This window comes from Python bivittatus, unplaced genomic scaffold, assembly GCF_059951505.1.
Source record: "Python bivittatus isolate LINGU-HERP-01145 unplaced genomic scaffold, Pbiv_v1 ctg000020_np1212, whole genome shotgun sequence".
NCBI classification, from domain to species: Eukaryota; Metazoa; Chordata; class Lepidosauria; order Squamata; family Pythonidae; genus Python; species Python bivittatus.
Window position 1 is genome coordinate 63257463 of NW_028277030.1, and position 25400 is coordinate 63282862.

General features: G+C 35.5%; 1 protein-coding gene across 2 annotated transcripts in view; it reads right to left on the reverse strand.

Annotated features, from left to right (window-relative positions):
• Positions 1 to 603: 603 nt before the first annotated feature.
• The window catches only part of CEP85L (centrosomal protein 85L), a 113695-nt gene continuing 88898 nt past the window's right edge, over positions 604 to 25400 (reverse strand). The window contains exons 5-13 of one of the 2 annotated variants that reach the window (XM_007427756.4): positions 22317 to 22434; positions 20946 to 21125; positions 19093 to 19245; positions 17302 to 17456; positions 16326 to 16443; positions 15371 to 15421; positions 8846 to 8953; positions 7272 to 7485; positions 604 to 6287 (exon numbers count right to left, since the gene is read on the reverse strand). In XM_007427756.4, coding sequence (XP_007427818.1) covers positions 6127 to 6287; positions 7272 to 7485; positions 8846 to 8953; positions 15371 to 15421; positions 16326 to 16443; positions 17302 to 17456; positions 19093 to 19245; positions 20946 to 21125; positions 22317 to 22434 — 1258 coding nt within the window. In that variant the 3' untranslated portion in view covers positions 604 to 6126. Of the gene's footprint in view, positions 6288 to 7271; positions 7486 to 8845; positions 8954 to 15370; positions 15422 to 16325; positions 16444 to 17301; positions 17457 to 19092; positions 19246 to 20945; positions 21129 to 22316; positions 22435 to 25400 lie in introns of both variants that reach the window. The other variant, XM_007427755.4, reaches the window with a different exon arrangement.

Here is a 25400-nt window from a genome sequence, read left to right on the forward strand (position 1 = left end):
CAACTGGAAACTACCACTGAGGCAAACAACTGCAGTACAATACCCTCCAGTCCTAAACCCTGCAGGCAGTCCAGAAGGATACTGTGGTCAACAGTATCAAAAGCTGCTGAGAGATCAAGGAGTACTAGGATGGGTGCAGCACCCCCATCCTGGTTCCACCAAAAATTATAGACAAGTGCAACTATAGCGCTGTCTCCATACTATGCTCCAGTGCTGAGGGAGTGCAAGGGAGCTTTCCTTATGTCCTTCTTAGCTAGTTATATTTGAGAAATCACATTTTCCAGAAAACTTTGCTGCAAAGTAGCCACAGCATTCTCTAATGAGGCAAAGGCAGCATGAATCTGTTTTGATCCCATGGTCCAATTCACAGAGGTTACAGTATTTCTTGCCACCAATGCATAACTTCAAGTGAGAAGCTCTATTAATAATAATAACCACAACCACAACAATAATAAAACTTGTATGCATCTGACTGCATTTGATATTACATTTCATGTCCATTCATTGACAATATTCTTTTGTGCTTTCAGACAGCAAAGATGATATACAACATTTACCCCAATGACACCATAATATTTATAATTAGAAACAACAAAGAAAATATCTAGCTTTTGTTAACAAAATTTATTTTTGTTCTGCAGTTACAAATTCAAACATCAAACAAACAGATTGAGTGGAAAAATACTAGTAATTAACAATGAAAATTTTATCATGTAATAAATAGAACTTTGGCATTCAAAATTCTAGCTGTAAATGCTACTTTAAAAAAAGTTACAAATAGAGGATAGGCAAGAATGACAGGCCTGAAGACATGAGCCAGCCAGTGGCTCTTTAAAAATAAAAATTAAAAAACAGCAACAACACTGAATGCATTTCGATTTAAGTCATGACAACTCTATGTACACATGAGGTATTCTGAGTGGCTCAAAAACTGAACCCAACATTGAAAAACTACCAGCATTAGAAAACTGATCCAGTTTAAGTCTGCTGTGCTTTGAAGGAGGACTCCCTTTTCCCTTGCCTTTGCCACTGAATAACAATGATATACCTAATATACACAAAAGGAGGACATTCTGACTGAATTTCCTGCATATTCTCCACCATATACAGAATAGCTGGTAAATACAGATCAGATTAAGTTTTCAAAGTTGACCTACAACTTTTAGAAAATATTTCTATTTACGAAAGTCTTTCTCACACATTTACAAGCTAAAAAGTCTCAAAATCAGAGGAAACAAAGTGCAACTCTTGATACTTTCATAGCTTTTAAAAATGTCATTGTTTAAGCCGTAAACAAAATAAAAGGCACAGAGTTACAAAGAGATGGAAATAATACTCTAATGGCTATTGATTTATTGACCGATTCACCTATTTTTTAATATCATTGTCTTTTACAAAGTAGTAACTTTGTCTTTTTTTGAAACACTAAACAAATCCAGAATATGGTGTCATATCTCTTTTATGCTTAGAATTACCTTTAAACATATATGGATTTACAGAAGTGTTACTGAATAACAAATTTTGGGACTAGGTGAACTTAGCCCCAGTTTAAGTTTTAGGCAGGTTAAAACTGATGAACACCTCATCTTTTATCCTTTCATTCTCAAGCTAGAATCTAGCAAGAAATAATCTTCCACCATTTTTCCCAAGGGGGTGGGATGGGAATAAATAAACAAAAAATGAATTCACAATCAAAGAGATAAAAATAAATTTGGTTCATTTATATTAGTTTTTTAAAAATATCTCAATCCATGGTGACTGATTATGGCAAACCTACGAAAAATTATCTACTGTGCTCATAAACCTACATTCCAAAAACGTGAGTATTTAACACCTAACTCTACCCTTATATAATGGGGAAGTATTATTGATTTGGGGATTACTGTCAGAGCTAAGTAAATGTCCAAATAGGATCACTGCCGTGCTTGACAAAAAAATCAAATCAAATCAAGTTTATACTACAGTACTAAATTTGAACACTGTACATATAAATGGCATATAAATAACAACATTAGACATATATGAAAGCAACTTTTTCAGTTCCTTTTTGAGATACATTCTTGAATTATAGTAGTTACTGTAGAATGCCATCTACACAACTGTAGAAATGCAGCCTCAAAATATGAAACATGTAATTCTTTGCCTTCATCTTTGCTGACAAACATATCTATCTTTTATTTATTAGTAATACTTTTTCAGCCCTTTAGATGATCTCCTGTATCTGTGGGAAAAGGTTGTCATGACTAAATCAACTTAGTAAGTAATGCCATTGTGAACCATTTTTCTAAAAAGCTATTATTAGTTAACCACTTTTCATAAAATGTGTTGAATGGGGCCACACACGTATTCACTGAAAAAACTCATGCATATCTTATGCAGAACTCAAACTACTGAATAGCCATTGTAAACTGGTAAGTTCTTCAGCTACCAAAACTAAGTTATTACTAATAAAATGATACTGTGCATTTATGGCTCCTTTAATCTAACCTTCTGCTTTTCTGTCTTTGGCTACCATCTTTGACTATTTCACTTCATAAGATACATAAAACTAATTACCAGTGCTTAGAGCCTTCACTGGAGAAGCAAATCTCTTTCTATATTCTAGATAACCTGCACAGTAGCAGCTGTAGATGCCTTCTCCCTGTTATCTAGCATCTGAGGATGAGTCTAGGTTCCCCCTTACTTAAAGCAGGAACAAATGCCTGGCACTTTCCACTCAGCAGTATTCATCAAATATTTGGACAGATGTGTGATTCATTGCATACTCTTCTTACTGGCCAGTTTTCTGTCAGATAGGCCAAAATGTCAGAAATCACAATCTTTTTTAGTTGTTCCATGAATGTGTGAGAGGAAAATAGGGCCATAGCTACTAGCTATAATTCCCAACACTACATGTGCTGGTAGTGTAAAGAAGGCCACGCAGATGTACAGCCACAAGCCTTCTCTAAAATCCTGGGGATCTCCTCTATTCATCCACTGAGGGCTGTTGACAATAGATGTGCAACACCTTCATATTTTCACTGGATATGAGTGGAAGGATGGGATGAACATTAAAGCAAGTCTCCAAAAGTGCTGTAGAGTATTGGCTTTACTTTTAATAAATTGCCCAGTGAAGTTGTAACTATGTATTCACAAGAATACATACATGCACATTAAAATGAAATAATTATATTACCTTTGTTAAACAAATTACATTATTATTTTTGCTGATGTATTAATTTTAAATATTGTATCCTCTATAGCAGTGTTTTTCAAACTTGTCAACTGTAAGAAAGGTGGACCTCAACTCCCAGAATTCTGGGAGAATGCTGGCTAGAGAATTCTGGGAGTTGAAGTCCACCCTTCTTACAGGTGCCAAGTTTGAAAAACACTGCTCTACAGCATATTAGGAGGCATTTCTTATGATATAATTCTTATTTCTAGAGCAAAAATATCAACTTTTAAAAATAAGGATTGTAAAATAATTTGTCAAAATTACTTTTTTTTTTTAAAGCATTATTTTAAAAAGTTCATATGAATATGTTTGAAACTGTTAAGCTACAGAGGTTAAACAAATGTCTGGGCAAGGATCAAAAGTATCAGGTATCTGGGATAATCTCTCAAAAATTAGCTCTTCCTTGAGTACTGAATGATTGTCTATTCAGGGTAAAAGTGGAGATATGACACCATGATGTTATAATGTAGCCAAATCTGATTGGTTGCTATTAAAGGAAAGAAGTTAAACAATCCAGCTAACTAGTGAATTAAAATCTGTTATTTGCAGCCAATGTAAACATGAAATTTCTTGACAATTATATGTTGAAAATCTACTTCCACAAACGACTTCTATCTTAAATCTGTGGAAGATTCCTTCTTAACAGTAAAATAATACTGCAGTTCCAAATTATTTGCAAGATACAAGGTCAAGTAGAATATAAAATGGGAACATTTAGTATCATAAAATGACATTTGTGCTTCTTAACAGCACAGAATAGTAAGAAAGTCAGTCTTGCTCTCAGTTGTTCATTAGTGAGAAAGTGAATCAGCTAATTATTTCTGATCATTCACCCCTTCATCTGCATAGATATGAATTTAAAGTTATAACTGTAAGATGAAATACTGCTCAATTTTATTTCTTAGTAACACTTTTGGGATTGTAACTTTAGTATTTTAAATTCAGGCCTCAATCAGCAGGATTAAGTATCTTTATCTTTACTAGCTGCTTCTATGTAGTATTTACAAATGTGCATTTATAACCACTGAGCAATAGTTAAGTTCAATATTAAAATAAATTTTCACAGATAGTAGCCAGCAGAGTAGGAATAAACTCCAATTTAAATAAATATAACTTTGAAAAGGTCAACTTTTTAAAAACTGCATCATATACAAATAAAATTTAAATGTAACTTACACAAAATGTGAAAAATCAATGTTTAAAAATTGCTTAAGGAAAAATACTAATGTAAGAAATTGAAAATGGTAATACATTTAATATTTGTTCTTGCTCTTTAAGCAGCAACTTTTGGCAAGACTAAAGTTATGAACATTATGGCACCTATAACTATGAGCATAATGCATCTTATTCTGCCTCTTCTTTTTTCATTTTTTTATAGAGTAGATTATCAGAATAAAGTGGTATCAGGCTTGGCTTGACAAAAATGATGTTTAAACAGCAAAATATATAAACCTGGATTACCAAGTGGCATGCCTTTAATTCAGGCATTTTAACACTGCATCTATTAGGGTTGGCACTGCTGATTTCATCCCAATCTTCTTCTCACAATAAGAGGAACTTGCCTGAATAGTCAAGAACTCTATTTTCACATAAGGTTTTTATGCCAGTGGTGACCTAATTTTAGAGCAAATATATTATAATTATTCATCAAGATCTGCTCTTTCAGATTGCCAGAAGAAATCAGGTTTTCTGTATGCTGGAATTCAAATATTCACATTCAGAAGAAACTACTTTGCCAAATTCAAAATAAAGAGTAAATATTTATTGTTATAAAGATGTCATACTGTTTTTGATTTTTTAAGATCTTTTATCAAAACCAATTTTTTTCAAGCCAATTAATGCAAAAGAGGTTAGTCATCAACTATTAACTATTAATTTTAAGTTTGAATCCCTTATCTGAAATGTGAATGTTTTTTCATCATTTTTTCTCTTTGCATTACACAAGAAATGCAGAATAAAACAATCATTACCAAACTGGGAAGGCAATCTTTAAGAAGCATATAATCTTTACCTAATGTGCCCCGAGCCATCAGTGCTGCCTGAATCCAAAAAAATCTTTGTTGTGCCTCTATCTTCATCCACAGTTCTAATATCCACAAATAGCCAAGCAAATCCAACTACATCTGTTATGAAAATTCTCAGTCCTGATCTTCTACCCTAAAGCTTGCTGAACCACTGTTATAGTGCCCTCTTCTGGCAATTCCATTGTTATTCCAGAAAACATTGTACAGGTAGTCCTCACTTAACAACAATAGGGATTAAAAAATTTGTTGTTAAGTGGGGTGGTTGTTCAGTGAGTCACGCCCGATTTTATGACTTTTTTTTGAAGTGAATCACCGTGACCATTAAGTAAATCACACAGTCATTAAGCGAATCACGTGGTTCCCCATTTTGCTTGTTGGAAGCTGGCTGGAAAGCTCGCAAATGGCAATCACATGGCCCCAGGACGCTGCAACCGTTGCAAGTGCGAGCTGGTTCCAAGAGCCTGGATCGTGATCACGTGACAGCGGGGGTGTTGCAACAGATGTAAGCGTGAGGACCGGTTGTAAGCCCCTTTGTTCAGCACCACTGTAACTTCAAACGTTTACTAAACAAATGGTTGTTAAATGAGGACTACCTGTATTTTCTTTGTCGGCATAACAGAGGGAATAAAAACCATTTTCAAAAGAAACACATTATTCACAGCTTTGACCTACGTTCAGTAGTTTTGAAGAAATTGGATTTTTCTTGCAGCACATAATGATCTCTTCAACAGAAGACCATATTACCTGCATGAACTATGCACAAATGTATGAAACCTTTCCATCTGGCACAGAATCTGCTTTCCAGTATTGTTTTTAACAGAAACATGAGGAACTAAAACTAGAGCAGCATTTAATAACTTAATTGTTACTATGAGGCCAAGCCCGTCATCACTGTGTAATGCACGTTTCTCCCATGTCCTGAGCATAGCAGTCTGAAATGATAGTCCTCAGTTCATCAATATCTTTCCGTAATTGACAAACCTCTGAAAGCTTCTTTGAGAGAGTTTCTGTGCTATGGTGCTTCTCATCTTCAGACGAACAATTCATTGCTGTTAAAGAAGAACCAGGGCTAGAAGTTAAACAAGCTACCAGTTCAAAATGTCCAATTATAAATGAGCTAATATTTATTTTGATGTGCTACAGAAAAATTATGTGAATATTTCACCGTCTTGACAAAATGTGTCTTGTTATGATCACTTTAAAGAAAAATACATTGTAGGGAAGATAGTCAGCTTTTTGTTTTTATATTGTTTTCTGCCTACTAAAAACAGAACGTGGATAGAAGGCTGTGTTCTTAGGGAAGCAATTTCTGTTAAAAAGTACTCTTTTGGGGGGGTCTTGTTTTCCTTTTTGTCAGAATTAGAAGTTAACTTGAAGAAAAGTTGACAATAAATCCCAATTTGGGCAGTCACCAGAACCTGTGAGATCCAAACTGGCATAAAGAAATGGGGCCCTAAAAAAGTATATTCCGGGAAAATTTGGGGAGCTCTACTCACTCAAATGAAAATACTAGAATTTCTTGCTCCTTGGGCTTTTTAAAGTAGATAAAATGAGAGCATGGTACTCTGAGGTAAAAATCTAGCAGTGGCACTGCATGCTCCCTGTTTCAAAGAACCAATTTTCAGCATGACTTCACTAAATGTGTTAATTTCTAAAGGGTTCCTACAGATGCAGATGGAACTTACTGGATGACAGCTTGGAGACCACAAAGATCATACAAACTATGCTGCGGAAAAGCTTCAAGGAGGCCAATGTCATATTAAGATTAACACTATTTTTAAATTTAATTCTCAAACATAACTGAACATTTCTGAATTACAATTGTGGAAAATGAGCATTTCACATACTGTATATACCTGTTCTTCCAATTTCAGATGACTTAAGACATGTATTTATTAATATTTTACCTAAGTGGGACATGTACATCGATCTGGAGCCTCCTATTCCTCTCTCACTTACATCCCTAGATTTTCCTTTCATAGATCTTCTCAGCGCCAAAAGGTACAGTAGGCGTCTCTGTCCGCATCACTTACATTGGATTCCGAGCAGCAAGGAGAGGTCAGGTTCCTTGCCATGAGCTCTGTGAGTGAGAATACTGCAAAGTGCTTTCAAGTCAAACAGGCAGTGAGACATCTCTATGAATAACTGATTTGCCACAGGTAACTTTTCAGCCACTGGTTGTCTGGACTGCTCCATCTGATGAATCTGTTCTCTCAAACTTGCATTTTCTTCCATAAATCTTTGGTTCTTCATTAAAACAAGATGAAAATAAAAGAAGAAAAATGATTTTATTCACCTGTTTTATTTACAGAAAAATTCTAATTGAAAATAGGCATCTGAAAATTGATTTGCTTATATTTTATTCTGAAGGAACTCTGCATTCAGGGGCACGAACCAGATGCTTGGCATCTAATAAGAAAACTGTGGGGAAAGAGAAGGCCAGAGTGGTGGACATTACATGTTCACATTATGGTATGTTTTGATGGAACAAATGTCCACATTGTCACATATTAGGCATAGTGTCAGAAAACAAACCATACTTGGCTGATGATCTAACACTGTATAAGCATATTTTTCTTATCTCAGACAGATAATCGATCACAGTACAGGTAGTCCTCATTTAATGACTTGTTTAGTGACCGTTCAAAGTTATGACAGCATTGAACAAGGAGACTTATGACTGGTCCTCATAGTTGTGGCCATCGCAGCATTCCCATGGTCACATAATTGTGATCCAGGTACTTGGCAACTGGCTTGCACTTATGATGGTTGTAGTGTCCTAGTGACATGATTGCCATTTGTGACCTTCACTGCCAGCTTCCAACAAAGTCAACGGGGAAGCCGGCAAAAGGTCACAAATGGCAATAATGTGACATCGCCTAACAACTGCATGGGATTCACTTAACAATGGCAACTGGAACTGCTGCAACTGCTGTTGTAAGTTGGCATGGTCACATGGCATCACACTTTATGATGTCACTTAGCGATGGAGTTGTCAATCCCAGTTACCGTCGTTAAGCGAGGACTACCTGTACATCCTTCTCTTTCTGCATATAGCAAAACATACCTCCCTTTTCCCAGCTATACTGAAGAAGAGAGGTAAAAAACAATCAGGCTACATTTTAGGATCCTGAACACAAAAGCCTCTTTGAGTATGCAAACTTAGCAGTGTAGTTCTTTAGATCCTAGTCTATACATGGAAAAAAATCCTGCTGCAGAGTTTAAGTTCCAGTACTCGGCATTTTATTAGAAGCAAGAAGAGCTCCTACACTGTCAAATTAATGATTAATTGAAACAAATAATTAGTGATAACACTGTCCAATCACCACTTCTGACTGATAATGTAAGGACTGAAACCAGGCAGGTTTTGTTTGCTTGTTTCAAACAGCAAATCAATCTGTCACTACAAGCTATTGGTCCATCAGAGACATTCCCAGTTACAGTAAGATGTTCATCAATGGCTTTGGTTCCTGTCCAGTACTTATGTTTTTGAAAAAGTACTGGTACTTACCCTCAAGTTGGGAAATCTATTTCACAATTCACTCACAATATATGTAAAAGAAGGCAGACAGGTAAATTTGATATAGAGATGATCTCAGAAACTTACTTCAAGAAGTACCTCCTTTAACTGCTGTACACTCTTTTCCTTTTCTTCAAGTTCATTTTTTTGTTTCTGAATTGTTAGTTCTCCTTGCAAAAGCTTTTCTTGCATAGACTAGGGGGAAATGAGAAAATTACCTTTACACATGTTATATAAATAAATAAATAAATATTTTCAGCACTGTATTTTCCTTGTTGATTAGTGATTGATAGTGAAAGTAGAGCCCCCGTATACTAAGATATAAATGAAAAAGCCCCTTACGATTCTCTCTTCCCTGCAACAACCCTACTGCAGGAATGGGGAACATTCAGGTTCGGCCTTTGCTCAGCAGTGAACCTTACCATCAACAAGGAGGAGGTCAATCTCCCTTTTTAGATTCTCCTTCTTGAATGAACAAGAAGCAGAACTCAGCAACTGTACCATGATACATTTCAGAGTTTCTCTGCCAACTAATGTGACACTTCTTTGGGTCTGCTGATGTCTTTTCTTTGCCCACCAAAATTTAAAATTTTATTTGATCATAGTTATCAAAAACATTCAGAGAAAAAAAATAAAGTAATATAAAGACTCAAACAGTATTTAAATTTGCTATTGCCAAGTAATTATGATTCAGTCCAATGAAACGGTTCACATGATGGGGAAGCATTAAGGCACTGGCCAAACCAGACAACTGGCACCTCAATGATTTTGATTTAATCCTTTGTCTAGCCTTCAATGAGAAAAAGATGAAAAAAAAGAAGAAGAATCCAATAGTTCTGATATTTCTGATATTTCAGTGCCTGTCTGAGCTAAAGGCTACATGGTTTGCTGAAGTTTTTCTGAAGAGCAAAATTTTCAGAATCTTTTAAAAACAAGCATAGGGTCATTATAAGATTTACTTTAATTTCTAAGCAGCTGCTGATAGAACAGATGTTACTAGATGATGAACTGAGCTATGCCCAGGACATCTGAAATCAGGGGAAAATAATACTTGTTTCATAATTTAAAGAAACAAGGATCAGTATCTCTGCAGCCATCTCAAGATTACCAGATCACAAAGTATGGGCATTTTGATCTATCACTTTCAGGTTATCAAGGACTGGAGGGAGGAGAGACAATTTCCTTGGACAACAGTTGAATGTCTACACTATAAGCAAAGATTCAGAAGGCATTTCTCCACTGAATCAATCTGTGTTATCTGCTTGTCAGTTCTGGTGAGGAAAAAGGCTCTTCTTAGCTCTGATCTTGACAGGAAGAGATTTAATGGAATTCTGGACTAAATTTGCCACAGCTTCCATCTCCCCTTATAGGGAAAGACAAAAGTCTTTAGGGAAGATATCTATCCCCTGGTGCTTCAAAGGCTGTTAGCTAACAAAACTGACAATACCTCTGATTTTATGTTCAATCATCATTTATCTGCTCTAGTTTCTGGAGAAGAACTGCTGCTGCCTGACCACAATGCAGTTACTGATGGCTTAAGATAGGAAAATATATCTTCTGAGAGACCATAAGGAGCACTTTCCTGTGCTGAACTATTCCACATGTCAAAAAGGCACTGAGTCCTAAGTCATGCAAAGGTACATAACAGTTGACTTTTTTAGGTCAGGATGGCTCTGACCATATCCTTATTTTGAAGTAGAGTTGGACCTCATTTGAAGTACAGGTGGGAGTTACAGCTTTGTAATCCCCCTCTGTACTTCAATTATATATAGGTTACACTCTAACATTCCAACATATAAACATCAACAACAAAACTATAGGTAACAAGACCCAGAGCCTATGAGAATAAGAGTATAGCTTCAATAGCCCCTGGAATATGACCCCAAATCACTAGAAATACAAAGAAATAGCAGAGTTAAGGGTACCATACTTTGACCATCTCCAGTCTTCTACTCCCCTAGTCTTTATTTTGAATAAAACAGAAAACAATAAGTAAAGATAATAATAAAAAATAAAGACATTTTTTGATATTTTAAAAACTGTATTTTATTCAAAATAAAGAATATAGAGTGAAGAAGCAGTGGAATTCCTTCACTCTACTGTTGGAATTAGCAGCAAAAAATAAGGAACCACTGGAACATTCATCAACTTCCTCCTCTTAAAAGCCATGGAACATGTTGGTATTGCTATCTCATAACTCTGTGTTGTGATGGGAATAGTTATGTTTGCAATCAGTGTGCTTTTTTTGTTTAGCAGCTTGCTTGTCCAACATGCCTATCAGTTTTACCTTCGTGGTCAAGAGCAATATTTTGTGTGAACATTTGCTACTTCTCTCAGCAGAGCTGTCATTTTCACTGTGGAGAAGGTAACATGCAGGAAGATGACGACCATATAAGGCCAGAACCCTGCAGGTCACTGGTAAATTAATGTGGGGGTGAGGGGGAGGCTTAATGCTTACTTTTGCACTGTCAAAATAGCAGACAGATCAGAACCATGCACCAACAATTGCAGATACACAAAACTGTTTACCATAGATAATACATTCTGGACTGAGTGACTGACTTTATTTATTTATTTACATTTATAAGGTTGCCCAACTCAATGCTGATTCTGGACAGTATACAGATTAAAAATAGAGACAATATTTCAAAACTTGGACAGGCTTTCAAGATTCTGTTACACCTTACAACAATAAAGTAGCATACTTCGAATCCCCATGGTGTCTTTTTCTTAACCTGGTCTACCTCAATCTTAAAAGCCTCTCCAGCCTTTTATTTGTCTCAACTTGACAAACTCAAGATGAGGTTATTTTAAGTTTCTTCCTCACCCTTGCTTCAATCTGTGGACTGTGTAACTGCTCGTCCATGTCCCTCTTTAGCAGCTCTTGAATACATTCCATCTCTAAATTCTTTTATAGAAACAGACATACCTAACTGAAACAGACACTGCATATCAGATGGCCAGACCTATCCCAGAGCTTCAGGATGGAAATCAGGTTTTCAGAGATTGTTTAAAGACTTGCAGGTTAGGGGCAGTCCAATCTTCTGGTAGGATGCTACTCCAGGCACCATAACAGAGAAGGCACACTTCCTAGGCCCCATCAAATGAGACTGATGGGATCCAAAGTATACCAACTGCATTGAACAGGTTGGACAGACACTAGAAGAGTCAGACGGTCTCTCAGACAGACAGGGCCTATGCCATGAAGGGCTTTATAAGTGATAACCAGCACCTTGACTTACATGTGGAAACTCACTAATAACCAATTCAGCTCACATGACAGGGTTTTACATAGGCATACTCATAACTGCTTTTGCTGATGTATTCTGACACAGCTTTAGCTTCTGTGTGATCTTCAAGGGCAGTTCTCTATAGGGTGCATTGCAATAATCAACACATGAGAGACCTTGAGAAGGGACTCCCGGTCCTGGAAAAGATGCAATTGGTGCAACAGATGGATCTATTTAAAGGATGTTCTGAACACAGCTGCCACCCACTTTTTTAGCAGGAATGCTGAATTCAAGAGGATTCCCAAATTGTGCACCAATTCTGTTAAGGGAAGTGTAACCCCATTCAGAGCCAAATATGGAGAATGACGAGCACTGGAAGAATCAATTCTTGTATCTAGTTGCTCTTGTCAAAGTTGAGTTTAAGCCTGTTCCACTTCATCCAGACCTGAAACCCCTCCAGTCATTGGGACAAGATCTTAACAGCATCACTTGGTTTACTAGAGGTCAAGATATACACTAAGTGTCATCAGCATACTGATGATTCCTGACGCCATGTTGACGGATGACCTCAACCAACAGTTCCACATAGATGTTAAAACAGGAGAGGCGAGAACATAAAGGAGCTTTAGGCTGGACCTCTCCCCACCTGTCAGCAACTGGAACTGGCGATGGAGAAAGAAGATTTCTCCATTTTATTTATCAAATGTAGATACACAGAACTGTAGATAAGAAGGTCCATTTGTACTGTGAATGAAAGAGGGCTAAATTCCTTTCCTCCTGACATGTTGCCCTAATACAACTTTGCAACAGCCTTGTCTGTTTTACTTCTGAAAGAACAACTGACCCCCTTCCCTGTATGTCTAGTACATTATTGATCATCTCTGAAGAATAAGACTGCTGGACTGTTCAGACTGTATTTCTGGGAAAGGATAAAATTAACTGAAAAATATCATGACAAAGAGTTTAAAATACAATTCTACTGCACTAGAACGAAAATTACTGTTCAACAAAATCAGTTCCAGACATTCTATTTTTTAACAAATCATAACCAATATCAATTTTATGTAAATATAATCATGACCAGCACAAAGGAATTTTTTAATGCTTTGTCTTCCCTTATTAAAGACTTGATAAATCCTCACACTCTGGGATACTCTGGACAGAAGCCCAACTGCCAACTCACTTCATATCAAACAGCTCATTTCATATCAAAGAACTTTTCTGGCTTTGAAAGCATCAAATTTGGCATCCACTCCTGCCCCTCTTCCTTTTACTATGTATGAATTAATTGCTTATCATTCCCTCAGAACTGAACAAGAAATAGCCTGGATTGCGCAAGGATTGTCAAGTACTGCCAACATTTTTTCCTGTCCTTGCAACAGGGCAGAGTCTGTACTAATGGGAATCTCAACAGTCCAGCTTTCAACACTCTTCAAAAAGGAAAGAGGGAAATAAAAGTGAAACATATCTGCTCCTATAAAAAACATTACTTCCTTGCAGAATGTTTCTTTTTCTCAGATAGTTCTTCTTTTCACGAGGTCTTTCTTTTCTTCCTTCCCTCCTGCTATGTCTGCAGCTGGATATGAATTCTAATTCCTAATGTTACTAGCATATCCCTGCCTATTTCTACTGGTTTTCCAGATCTATGCTTTACTTCTGTTTCAAACCTCCACTTGCTTTATTTGCTCTGAGTCACCCATCCTCAACCTTGGCAGTCTAGATGCCAAAGCCCTGTGGACGTCAATCCCGGAGTGATCAGAATGACCATGCTGGCTGGGAATTCTGTGAGTACGTCCACACATCTCAGTAATAACCAATCTGAAGAATGTCCTAGGCTCATTTATGTTCAGCTGATCTTATTCTTCATAAATACTTATCCTTAGACCAAGAATAAGCACTGGATTCGTATGTTTCCACTGCAAGTAAATTTCAGCACTATGTTGTGGTTTCTTTAACTGCAGTTTCCAGTTAACCTAAAGCTAACTGGAGCTTAAAGTTGACTGCAGTTAAATGTTAGCATAATAACCTGAAAGAAGGATCAAACCATAAACTTACATCCTTGTTACCAAACTGAAATCCAATCACAATTCTGTTAAACCATAATATGGAACTAACATTTAAAGAAACGAGAATGGAAGTACAAAATTGGTATACAAGAAGTTAGATGAAGGAAGAGTTATTAGCGCATGTTAAGCTAATTCTCTGCTTAATAAATTATGACATATTAAGCTAGAATCATATTAGCAAAATAAGTAACTTAAAATGTGTAGAAGTCTATATTTTACCGATTATAAACATGTCAACCAACACTCAAGCTTTAGTGGCAGAAGAGCAATACTCTGTGTGTTGCATCTGCATAACTGTCATCGGTTTCAACCATTTCAACACCATCTTCATAAATTCCTGATGCTCCCGCATGATAATTCTATGCATGTAACAGCTGATCAGTTAGAAAAATTTCACTGATACTAGATACATTGTGGCTGTTTTTCATTTTATGTAATATATAGCCACTGTTAATAAGCTAAGTAGTCCAATTCTCTAACAACAATTGAACAATTTCTCACATTCAAAAATGATCAGTTCTCACAAACCCTCTTTGCCAGACAAAAAACACTTTGTGATCAGAATTTTTTTTTTCTTGTTGAGGTGATTTGTGAATACACCCAAAGATCTCTACTCTACAAGTAAAATTTTTGAATAACTATTGTGGTTTTCTTTTCTTGCTTCTCTTTTAAAGTACAGACTAACACATATTTTTATACAGAGCAAGTTAAAGGCATGAAAATGTAATGAGAAAATAATGGGAAAGCTAATGCTAAAATACCAGCAAAGATATATTGTTAAGACATCAGTTATAACTGTATTTCTTATACCTTTATGTTTTTACTACTGAAAATGAACAGGGTGTGAAACTGGCAACTACCATCTTACCCTCTTTCAGCAAAAACTCTATCCCCAGTGTCGTAAGGAATTCTAGGCAAGTCAGCTAGCCATAAATCAGCAGACAGATGCCTACCAACATTAATCAAGAAATTCCAGCCTCACTTCACTGACACAATAGAAGCCCTGCTGATGGAGAAATAACTGGTCTATAAGGATAGGCTTTCCCTCTTCTATTCAGGCTGGCTATGTTTAGACCAACTCCCAGGTTATAGCATTTATTCGTTTGTATGCTTTATTTTCAGACTTTCAGTTCTAGAAACTTCAGATTATGAATAAAGCAGAAAGCTAAATGACTGCAGTAGTATAAATTATTATTTAAGTATCACTAAAGTAATGGTAGTTTATGAAGTGCATTTGCAGCTTCCTTTTATGATGAGAATGCTTTCTTGTGACGCAGAAGGTAAATGTGAAACCTGTGAAAGTCACATTGCTTTACCTGTATCTCTAAAGTCATCTCAGTGATCTCATTTTGTTGATTGTCTATGACCTGTTGAGGAAAAGAAGGTAATAATATTCTTATTTGTGTTTCTGGTTTCCTCTATCCTTTTGAAGGACATATTCTTCTAAAAGATATTGCAACATCAGGTTTTGAATTAGCAATGCAGAAGGACTGATGGGGAGCTTAGAGGTGCTAGTATTCTGAAGGGCATTTACAGGAGGATGGAATGAAAGTGATACTAGTCTTTAAAAAGGGACCCAGGGGAGATCTAGTCAGCTTAATATATGTATCTGGAAAATTGGTAGAAATGATAATCAGAGAAAAACCACTAAAGAACAACCTTGCTGAATAAAATCAGCATGGATTCCACAAAGGTGTCCAGCCTTCTGGAGCTTCTGAGAATACTAATAGGCATGTTGATTACTTTGTTGCCACTATATTCTTGACTTTCAAGAAACCTTTGACAAAATCCCTCTTCAAAGGTTTTAAGTAAACTTGGTCATGGGAAAAAAGGACCTATCCATTATGAATTGCTAACCAGTTAAAACCAGAAAGCAAAGAGTAGGAATCCATGGGCAATTTTATCAGTGGAGGGAATGCTGGATGAAGATGGGGCCTGGCTTGATCCCAGTGGGGTATTTTTAAGTACTTAGGAAAATATATCTATAATTCTTAGGTAGTAATGCTGGAATAAAAGATGTTCCATTCAGTATTATATAAATACACATATGCTAACAGCAGCAAGTAAGCAACTGGAGACTTGCATAGATTTACCTCCACTCTCAATCTCTGTTTCCCTATCTGGGTGTATAGTTATCCTGGGTAAAAGCACCTGCTGGTACTTCTTTTCTTGTTAAAGGCAACATAGAGGAAAAACTAATATGAGAGCAATATGGGTCAAAGCTGAATCCACTTGACATTTAGTTAACCATGACCATTTTAATGTACTGACCTTATTAGCCTTCTCATTTTTTTCTTTGAGGCATTCATTTTCATTCTGAAGTTGTTTTGTGTCCAACATAGGAAGGCGGACACCGTCTTCCAGGCATTTTTCTACTTTCTGTTGCAAGCTGTAATTTGCATTTAGGTAAGCAAAACAAACAAGCAGGCAAGTCAGGGGAAAAGTTTCTATTCAAAACAAGAAAAATTACATGGATAACTCACACTGAAATATAGCTTGGTTCCCACATTAGTTAAACATTACGCCCAAGAAAAGATTGTCCACGTATACCTCTATGACATACAAATGTTCTGGAGCAGGTAAGAGTCTTACTTATGTTTCTAAGATAAAAATATTATGACAATGAAAATTGTTGTTTAAATATAGAAACGAGACTCTGCTTCAAATATGTATAGACTTTCAGGAGAACGCAAAGCCAGCATGGTGGATTATACTCTCACAAACACAAGAGGTACCAGATGTAAGATGGAAACAATGCACTCAGAGATTTGGCTAACTGTCCCTAAATATCTAACCTTTCATCATCTGAACAAGCTGTTTGTTGCATCTATCTTTCAGGAACACAGGGTCATGAACTCAAGTGGCACATACTTTAGGGTATTCAAAACGAAATACTAAGATGACTTTTTGTTACTATCTTTACTGGATAATTATCAATTTTTCTTTTAATTTCTTTAACATTTTGCAAAAAACCTCTTATGACTAGGGAATTAAATAATTAATTTAACAGAAGTTTTCCACACCTTCTTCCCTAAAAGCACAACAATGCAATGTATTAATGAATACACACTGAGTTCCTTTTGCAATATGTGGCTTCCCTGCCCTCTGTATAACATAGCAAAGCAGTTCACACTAGAGCAAAGTTTATTTCCACCAGCTGAACTAGAATTCGATCAGCTTGCCACTAGATGGAAATATCCTGTATGCAGCAACACAGCCAGAAGATGACCAACTACGTTACCCATACCTTTGCACTGCAATTATCAACTCTTTTTCTTTTTTCTTCTGGCACACAAGCTGCAATTCTTTTTCTTTACACTGTGTCTTGGACTCCTCCAATTCGTTTTCTAGCTTAACCATAGTAGCTTTCAGTTGCTTATTCTTTTCCTCCAGAACTTGTAGCTATAAAACAGAGGAAGTTTTTATTATGCAGAGTTATGCTTTCCATGAGAGCCAGTTTGGTGGGGTGCTTAAGGGCACCAGGCTACAATCAAGGAGATGGTGAGTTCTAGTCCTGTCTTAGGCATGAAGCCAGCTGGGTGACCACTTTCAAAATCTTGCCAAGAAAACTGCAGGGACTTGGAAGGTGTAAAAAAAAAAATCTTTCCACAGACCTGCAACAATAAAATCTGTTATCTTGGCACAGTTTGAAAGAGAAATGCAAAACAAAAGGAGATGGTTTGCAGTGGCTATCAAAGTAAAAGGAGCATGGCAAGGCAGTAACTTTTAACATTCTCCAGAAATCATCATGTTTACAAATTAGAAAGATTTCAAGGGATAATGCACACAACTTCCAGTATTACACTCTGTAAGCACTGTGTAAGTCTACATTTAAATTAGAAGTGTTTCTTTGCCTTTTGAGACAGATTCTGTACAAAAAATATATACAGATCATTCACACTTAAGCTTTCTTTTGGTAGGAGGTTTTCTATAATAAAAAAGTTGTACAAATGTGCTAAGAATATAAAATATTTGTTAAAATTAATTTTATTGGTAAATGTAACATGCTTGATGCATTTGGGCATAGTTTTCTTCAGGGACTGAGGCCTCCCTTTTTATCCAGTTCTGTCTCAAATGATTAGTCTTATTATTCTATAAAGAAAATAATACATCAAATACAAAGCACAATATGTTTTTCAACAAGCTTTTCTATGTTCAGAATCTTTTTGAAGTTTCTAACATCCAAGATGATTCTTCATTTCTTTTGTTGTGAGGCATTTCAAGATCCAAAATGTCCAACTAAAAGTTTGTCTGGACTCTGTACTATTATTAAACAGCAAAAGCACAAATGTTCAAGTTTGCTATTGTCTCTGATATAATCATCATTAAGGCATTATATCTACATCCAGTTTAAAAGATTGTTACATTTTAAGGGTAGAGGAAAGTCTCATTTTTAACAATTTTTATAGTGTAAATAGTTAATTCTTGTTCTTTTGTATTACACTGATAGAATATGTTGGGCTTTTCTAGAAAATTAATTCTGCAATTATGATAACCCCACACCTATTAATTTTCTTAGGTATGGGTCCAAGATGTTAAAGATATTGCAGTAACTGGATTATTATGAAATTGGAAATTACTATCATTGTTTCTCATAACTATTTCTTCCATAAATACACATGCACACACACACATATAGACACACATTGATGTAACTGTGAATTTAAAATCTTACAGGCTAAACAAAAACTTTACACAAGCAATTTCTATTTGTGCATTCTATTTCTCTTCTCTTTCTTCCTTCTGCAGAAGCTCTCAAATAACATCTGGAAAACAGATCTGGGAGGCTGCAGGACAGGCAAGGAATTGATGCTCCAATAGTAGGTCTATTCCCTTTGTACAGGAACTCTGTTGGATCTATGTCTGTGTCTGTGAATTCAGTAACTTTGAACACAATTGATTGTTAAAGGGATATTCTGTTAAAAGTGTGGAAACTGTATAGAATACACTGTGTGCAGGTATGAAGCAATAAAATGTATCATATGCAATCAACAAAACTTCTGAGTTAAGCTGCTTTCTAATACAAAGCATTAATTACCTCTTTACTTTGACTCTCAACATCATCCAGTGTTGGCAAATCAGCCAGGTATTTTTCAAGTGTTTCAATTCTTCTCTGTTTCTCTTTATTTTGCTCCAATTCTTTCTGGCATTTCTTTTTTAGGCTGCTTATGTACCTATCTCGGGTTTTGAGCTAGAAAAAAGGTAAGATTAGATGTTATTCAATGTGAAGTAAGAAAACAATAAAAATTGAGAAATTCTTCAAGCTCAATCATCATTTATTTCATTACAAAATAATTGTAATGAAAAGATAAACAGGATGTAATATGATGTTTATTTTTTCAAAGACTAAGTGCTTTTGCTTACTACCTCCATAATTAATTAAATTTCTACAGGATTTAAACACATGTCTATCCTGAACTACGTTTTGCTTTATTAACGCCAGCACTCTGGGGAGCAATTTAATTCTGCTTGCTGAGATTACCTGCCTTAACAGAAAAAAAACTTATCCAAAATAGCATAATTTTTATTTCTGCTGGTACACCATGTCTAAAATGTAAAAGAAACTCCATAAAATAGTTCAAGTGCTTAATGGTTTTCTGAATAATGTATTCATTTCATTTTGAATAAGTACAAAATATTTTTTCACAAACACAAAAGACACTTGTGTTTAGTATCAATTAATGCCCATTATATTAGCTTGTTTTATTGTTTGTGTTTGTTAAATTCACTAACCACATTAAAAATAAACAATTACACACCACTTGTACTAGTTTTGACAATAATAAAAACTAGTAGAGATTATTAGGCAGCATTAAAAAAACCAAAGAGAAACTAGAAACAGAATACCCAAGTTTCCTGCTAACAGGAGTGATCAGCAAGCCAGTGGAAAAATAAGGTGGGTTTTCTCGAAGGCCATTTAAAAATTTTATTTATTCATTCATTCATTCATTCATTCATTCATTCATTCATTCATTCATTCATTCATTCATTCATTCTGTATAGCTGCCCATCTCATCTAAGTGACTGTGTGGCTCACAATAGCATCAAAAATGAAACAAATATTTTCTTACTTTCTTTTTGTTTATTTATTTTTACCTGTATTGAAAAATTCATACACAAACACACATAAATATCCAAAACAATCAATACAAACATGGAAACATGCGAACCTATCAATAAAAACATTAAAACACAATGCTAAAAGCCATAACTTGATTCATAGGGTTGTACAATACTACCTTGCATATTTTATCCCTTTTCATAATTAGAAGAATCACTTTTCATACTGTACAGAACTGTACAGAATTTTAACACATATTTTTGAACCAAACATAAATTGTAGTTCCTGCTGGATTGATTCTTTTCAGCCATGGCACTAACATTAATAATATCACAGTACAAGAATATATGCTGAAATATATGATTTTAGGACTAATATAACTCCTCTTTAAGTGTATTTAAAGAGGGTGGCTATAATCTGAAACAAAATCTGAGGGCAACTTTAATAAAGGATGGAAAAACAATGGTGAAACTGAATTAACTATGCACACTGGGCTATCACATGAAGTATAATCTCCATCCTACAAGATAATCAGTTGGATCTAGACTAGTAATTTCAACTTCTCATTTAAATCAAAGGGACTTGTTACAACCAATTTGTCCAACTGATTTCAATGAAATAAATAGTTAACTTTATCTGGATGTAGGGCATTTTGAAGCAGTCTAGAAGAACATTTCTCTCAGTTATGTGAAAGGGGAAAATCATCCTAGTCAGTCATCGAGAGAGCCAATGAATAAATCTGCAGCCTTCAATGCAGCATACATGACTGAACAATGTATGTTTGTATTACAGTGATCAAATGATTCATTTTACATCAATATGAGACTCACCTTCTCTTCCATTTTCTTTTTATCTTCATTGGATTTGTTTACTATTTCTTTCAAAACCTCACTGAGTTGTAGCTCCTTATTTTGTACTGATGCAAGCTTTCGTTCTACCTGCTCCCTTTCACACTGGGCCAAAGATCTCTCTGCAAACTGAGCCTGCATTGATGTTTTCTCATACTCAGGCTGCTTTAAGGAAATCACAAGAAAAAGATTTTTAAAAAAAGATCCCTTGATGATGCTGTTATTAACTGCACATAGCTGGAGGAGGGCTTTTCAGAAAGGTTCTCTCATTGGAATTTTTGAATCAAAGTGGCCATTTTGACAGAGAACAAATATTGTCATCCCTATTGTGCCTTGTCAAATATTTTGGACCACAGCACCTATGATGTCTGGTCACTTGAGCCTCCCAATAATTGGAGGATTAGGTTTCCCATTTCTTGCCTGAGTCCTATAAAACTAGCATGTAAAGAAGAATACTCTTCTCCTAATTAAAAGGTTAACCTGTGGCTTTCTAGATGTTGTTAAATCAAAATGCATAACAGACCAAGTCAGCATGGCTAATGATAAGGAATGCTGGCAGTCATATTCAACCTAACATCTGGAGGGCCACATACTGCTAATGCAACCCAGTCCAAGAATAAGTTTTCTATCTGTAGGTTTAGATTTGTGTAAAGAACTGAATTTTCAATATACAGAATTATTATATCCCAGCCTAAAGTTTGAATCTCCACTCTAAAGGCTGAAATGATATCATCTAGAAAAAGTGTAATCACATTTTTATAGACTGACCCTTTTACACTCATTTTCATAACTTGGTTTGAAGAGAAACTTGCTTGGGATATATATTTATACATTTAGAAAAGGCATCCAATACCCATTGGATGTGTATCAAGTTAAACTATAATTGAAAGATTTCATGATAAAATTTTTCAATGTCAGAAATTTTATAAATATATATAAAAAAGCATATCACAGAGAAGGATGAGGGAAAATCAGCTATAAGATCAAAAGTCTGCATTCTAAAGTAATACTGCTACTCAGACCCCTAACGATACAACAATAATTTTACTGATATGTATAACAAAGCTCTCATTATTTCAGATGTTTAAACCTGAAGCATTTAAATATAATATGTGCCAATTCTGAAATCAGTGTTAACCAAGTAGTAATGCATATATTGAACTGATTTCAAATGATATTCAAATACAAGAATGCACCTTTACACTATGCATCTGATTCCTTTCATACTTCAAAATCTGGAAAGTGGGATGCTTCACTGTAATATTAACATAAACTTGTCCTTAAGGATATTGAATTGTTTAGGATTTTCATTGGACTAGTAATAACAAATACAGATCAAGAACCTTATCTTACCTGGAAACTATTCATGTACGATTCTTCACAATTCACAATGTGCCCCAATCTTGCTTGTTGAGCTCGCAGTTCATTCTCTCTTATTTTCTGATATAGAAGGTTAATTTGCTGGTTTTGCCTAGAAATTATAAGGAAGAAGACAAAACACTTGAGTCTTATTTTCAACTTCAATTTTCATCCTCTCATCCATTTGAGAGGGAATTAGCATTTTATTATCTCAGACATAATTTTGGAATTTATATGACTGTGTGAATTAACATAAATGGTGTGATCAGCATTTTTTCTGTCCCTGTGATTTTTGTTGAGCATATGAAACTCTTATGGCTGTGAAAACCTTCTGATTCATTTCAGTGAATTCATAGCTCTTTCTGCACTGAAAAAAATAAAATAAAACAGATTCTTTCCTCATTGAACTGAATGGGGAAAAGTCCCTTGTGCAAATAGGGTTCTAAATGGGAGATGTGGAATTATAGGTAATCTCAGAACAGAAAATATTTTTTCAACATACGTCAATGAATAATATATACGCATTTCCCATCTCTAGGAATCTGATTATGCAAGTGGTGTGTAAAATTTAACTTTTATATGTTTTAGTTGTGCTATAACAATATATTCTTACCCTATTTGCTTATTTGGGTTCATGAGTGCATTCCAATTTCCATGGGTTTTCATACCAAGATGATAACCTTTTGATATTTCATACTGTAGCTTGGAATTCATTTATTTTTCTTTTAAATTCATTTATTTCTGCTGATTATATTTTAACAAAAGCAAAAATAAATACAAAATAGAACCTGAAGCATCACTGTTTTTATCAATGATGCATATAAAACATTTAACATTGACAGGAGAAATATTTTAAACTGCTAGTTTAAAAGTGCATCTACTGGATGCATTTCAACTGCAGAAATCTAGACAGCTGCTAGATGGCAGCCAAGAGATTAAAAAACAAAAATAAAAAAACAAGTTTACTCTCTACTGCCACCCAGGGATCATTAAGTTGAAGAGTTGACCTGTCGATTGAGTTTTTCATTTCTTTTTAAGTTCAATCAGTTGATGGTACAATGTGAAAGGGGAAAAAATGCATTGCATGGAGTAGCCAGAGTGTTCTGCATACCAGCTGTAGGAAGCTTTTCATGTACTGAGAAGCCTCCTCCAACTGGCATGCCCAGTGTTCTGGGGAGAGCTGGAATTTCAGCCAAGGAAAGCACTAACACCAATTACAGCTTTAGAATGTTGTGCATTCAGGTTGTTTGGACAGCAGAGCAGCAATGACCTGTTCCAAGCTAGAGGACACTGTGGTGGCGGCAAGATTTAGGGTGGCATGATTTCCTGCTGGCTGTGGGATGCCCAGCAAAAGCAGCTGAATGTCTTACTAGGGATGACTTCAGTTAACTTACATATGGAAGTAAACAAGGGCTGCTTGCCCTTTCTCCCATGTAGTTAGAATTATACTCAAGCCTAAAAAATATGGAATAATGTTAATGTTTTCTTTAATTTTTAAGCAACGAGTGAAGACAACTTTAATTTTCATGATTTGAGCTTTACAAAGAAAATGTTGTAAAAGATGATGGCTATTCAAAAAGCACATCAAAACAAACTCTGCAGAAATATCCTTAATTCTGCATATAATCTTCTAAGTCTCTGGAGTTGTCTGACAATAAAAGTCTCATGACTTATGCATTTCATTGCTGATAATGTTGTATGGTGGCTATAATCCTTTGGTTCCTCAACAGCTGTTACTATTAATCCACTGTGTAACTGCATGTTGATAAGATTTTGCTTTAAAAAAATGTACCATGCACTTTGCACTATGATCCCAGAAATCTAGTCAGCATGTGACAACTGAAATAATATAACAGTGCCAGTCTAGAAATAATACTAGCATCTTTTAGATTGTTAAATCTAGCTTGTTAAATCTTCTCTCTGCTATGGAGAGATCTGAATTCACATACTGAAATGAAATCGCTTGCTCTCAAAGTCAATCATGGGTTCTTTCTTTAAGTACTCATGCCCTTTCATTAAGCTGTTTAAAATCCTTTTTTTAAAAAAATCACTTGGTTCCATTATTCCCTTCCAAGGTTACTTCTAATTTTCCCTTTTCTGAAAGCCCTTCCTCATTTGATCACATTTTGCAAAGTAAGCTGCTCCTTTCGCAGAGTAAAATATTAATTACTGCTGATAAAGCACAACCATTTGTTTTCAACAGTAAAGTAAGCTGAACCCATATGACAAACTGTTGTAAATACTGGGCGTTGATTAATTGTGAATTCTTACACACCAAAAATTAGGGCAGCCTACCTGTCTTCTTTCTTTACAGGATAGAAACAGAAGCAATAACAGATCTCTGTAACTACCAAAGAGAAGCAGAGAAATTCAGTACATTTTTGCCAAGTAAAGAAATCTAGAACAACACCTTGGTTGCTTCCAAAGAACCACCAAATCACTTCTTGTCAGTTTCTTTAATACCTTTTAAAATAATCTGTATCCTTTCCACTGAACCCAGTCGGAAGAAACTAACATGGACAGCTCCAGAGGTAATGACTGCAGGACTTCCTGGAGGATATGCCTGGGAGAGGTGTCCTAGAATCTGAGGATCTTTCCTCGCAAAGCATCCAGAAACAAATAATCATAGAGTTGGAATAGGACATTTAAGCCATTGAGACCAACTCCCATCTTGGGGCAAGAATTCAAATTAAAGCATCCATGACAGATGGCTATCCAGCTTCTGCTTGAACATATTTAGTGAACAAAGAACCTGCCAGTTCCACTCCCAAATTGTTCTGAGTATTAGGAAGCCTTTTTGAGCAATCAATGAGAATCTACCTTCCTGTAACTTCAATCTATTATTCGATGTCCTACACTATGGAGCAATGGAGAACAGATCTTGTTCTTCAGGGTGGTATATTTCAGATATTTAAAGAACACTATTATATCCCCAGTCTTTTCTTTTCACAATTAAGCATTCCCCGTTCCTTTAAATTCTCTTCTTTTTAGTCCTTGATTATCCTAACTGCTCCTCTCTGAATATGTTCGTTATTTGAATCCTTCTTAATATGAGATGCCAGAGCTGGACATGATATT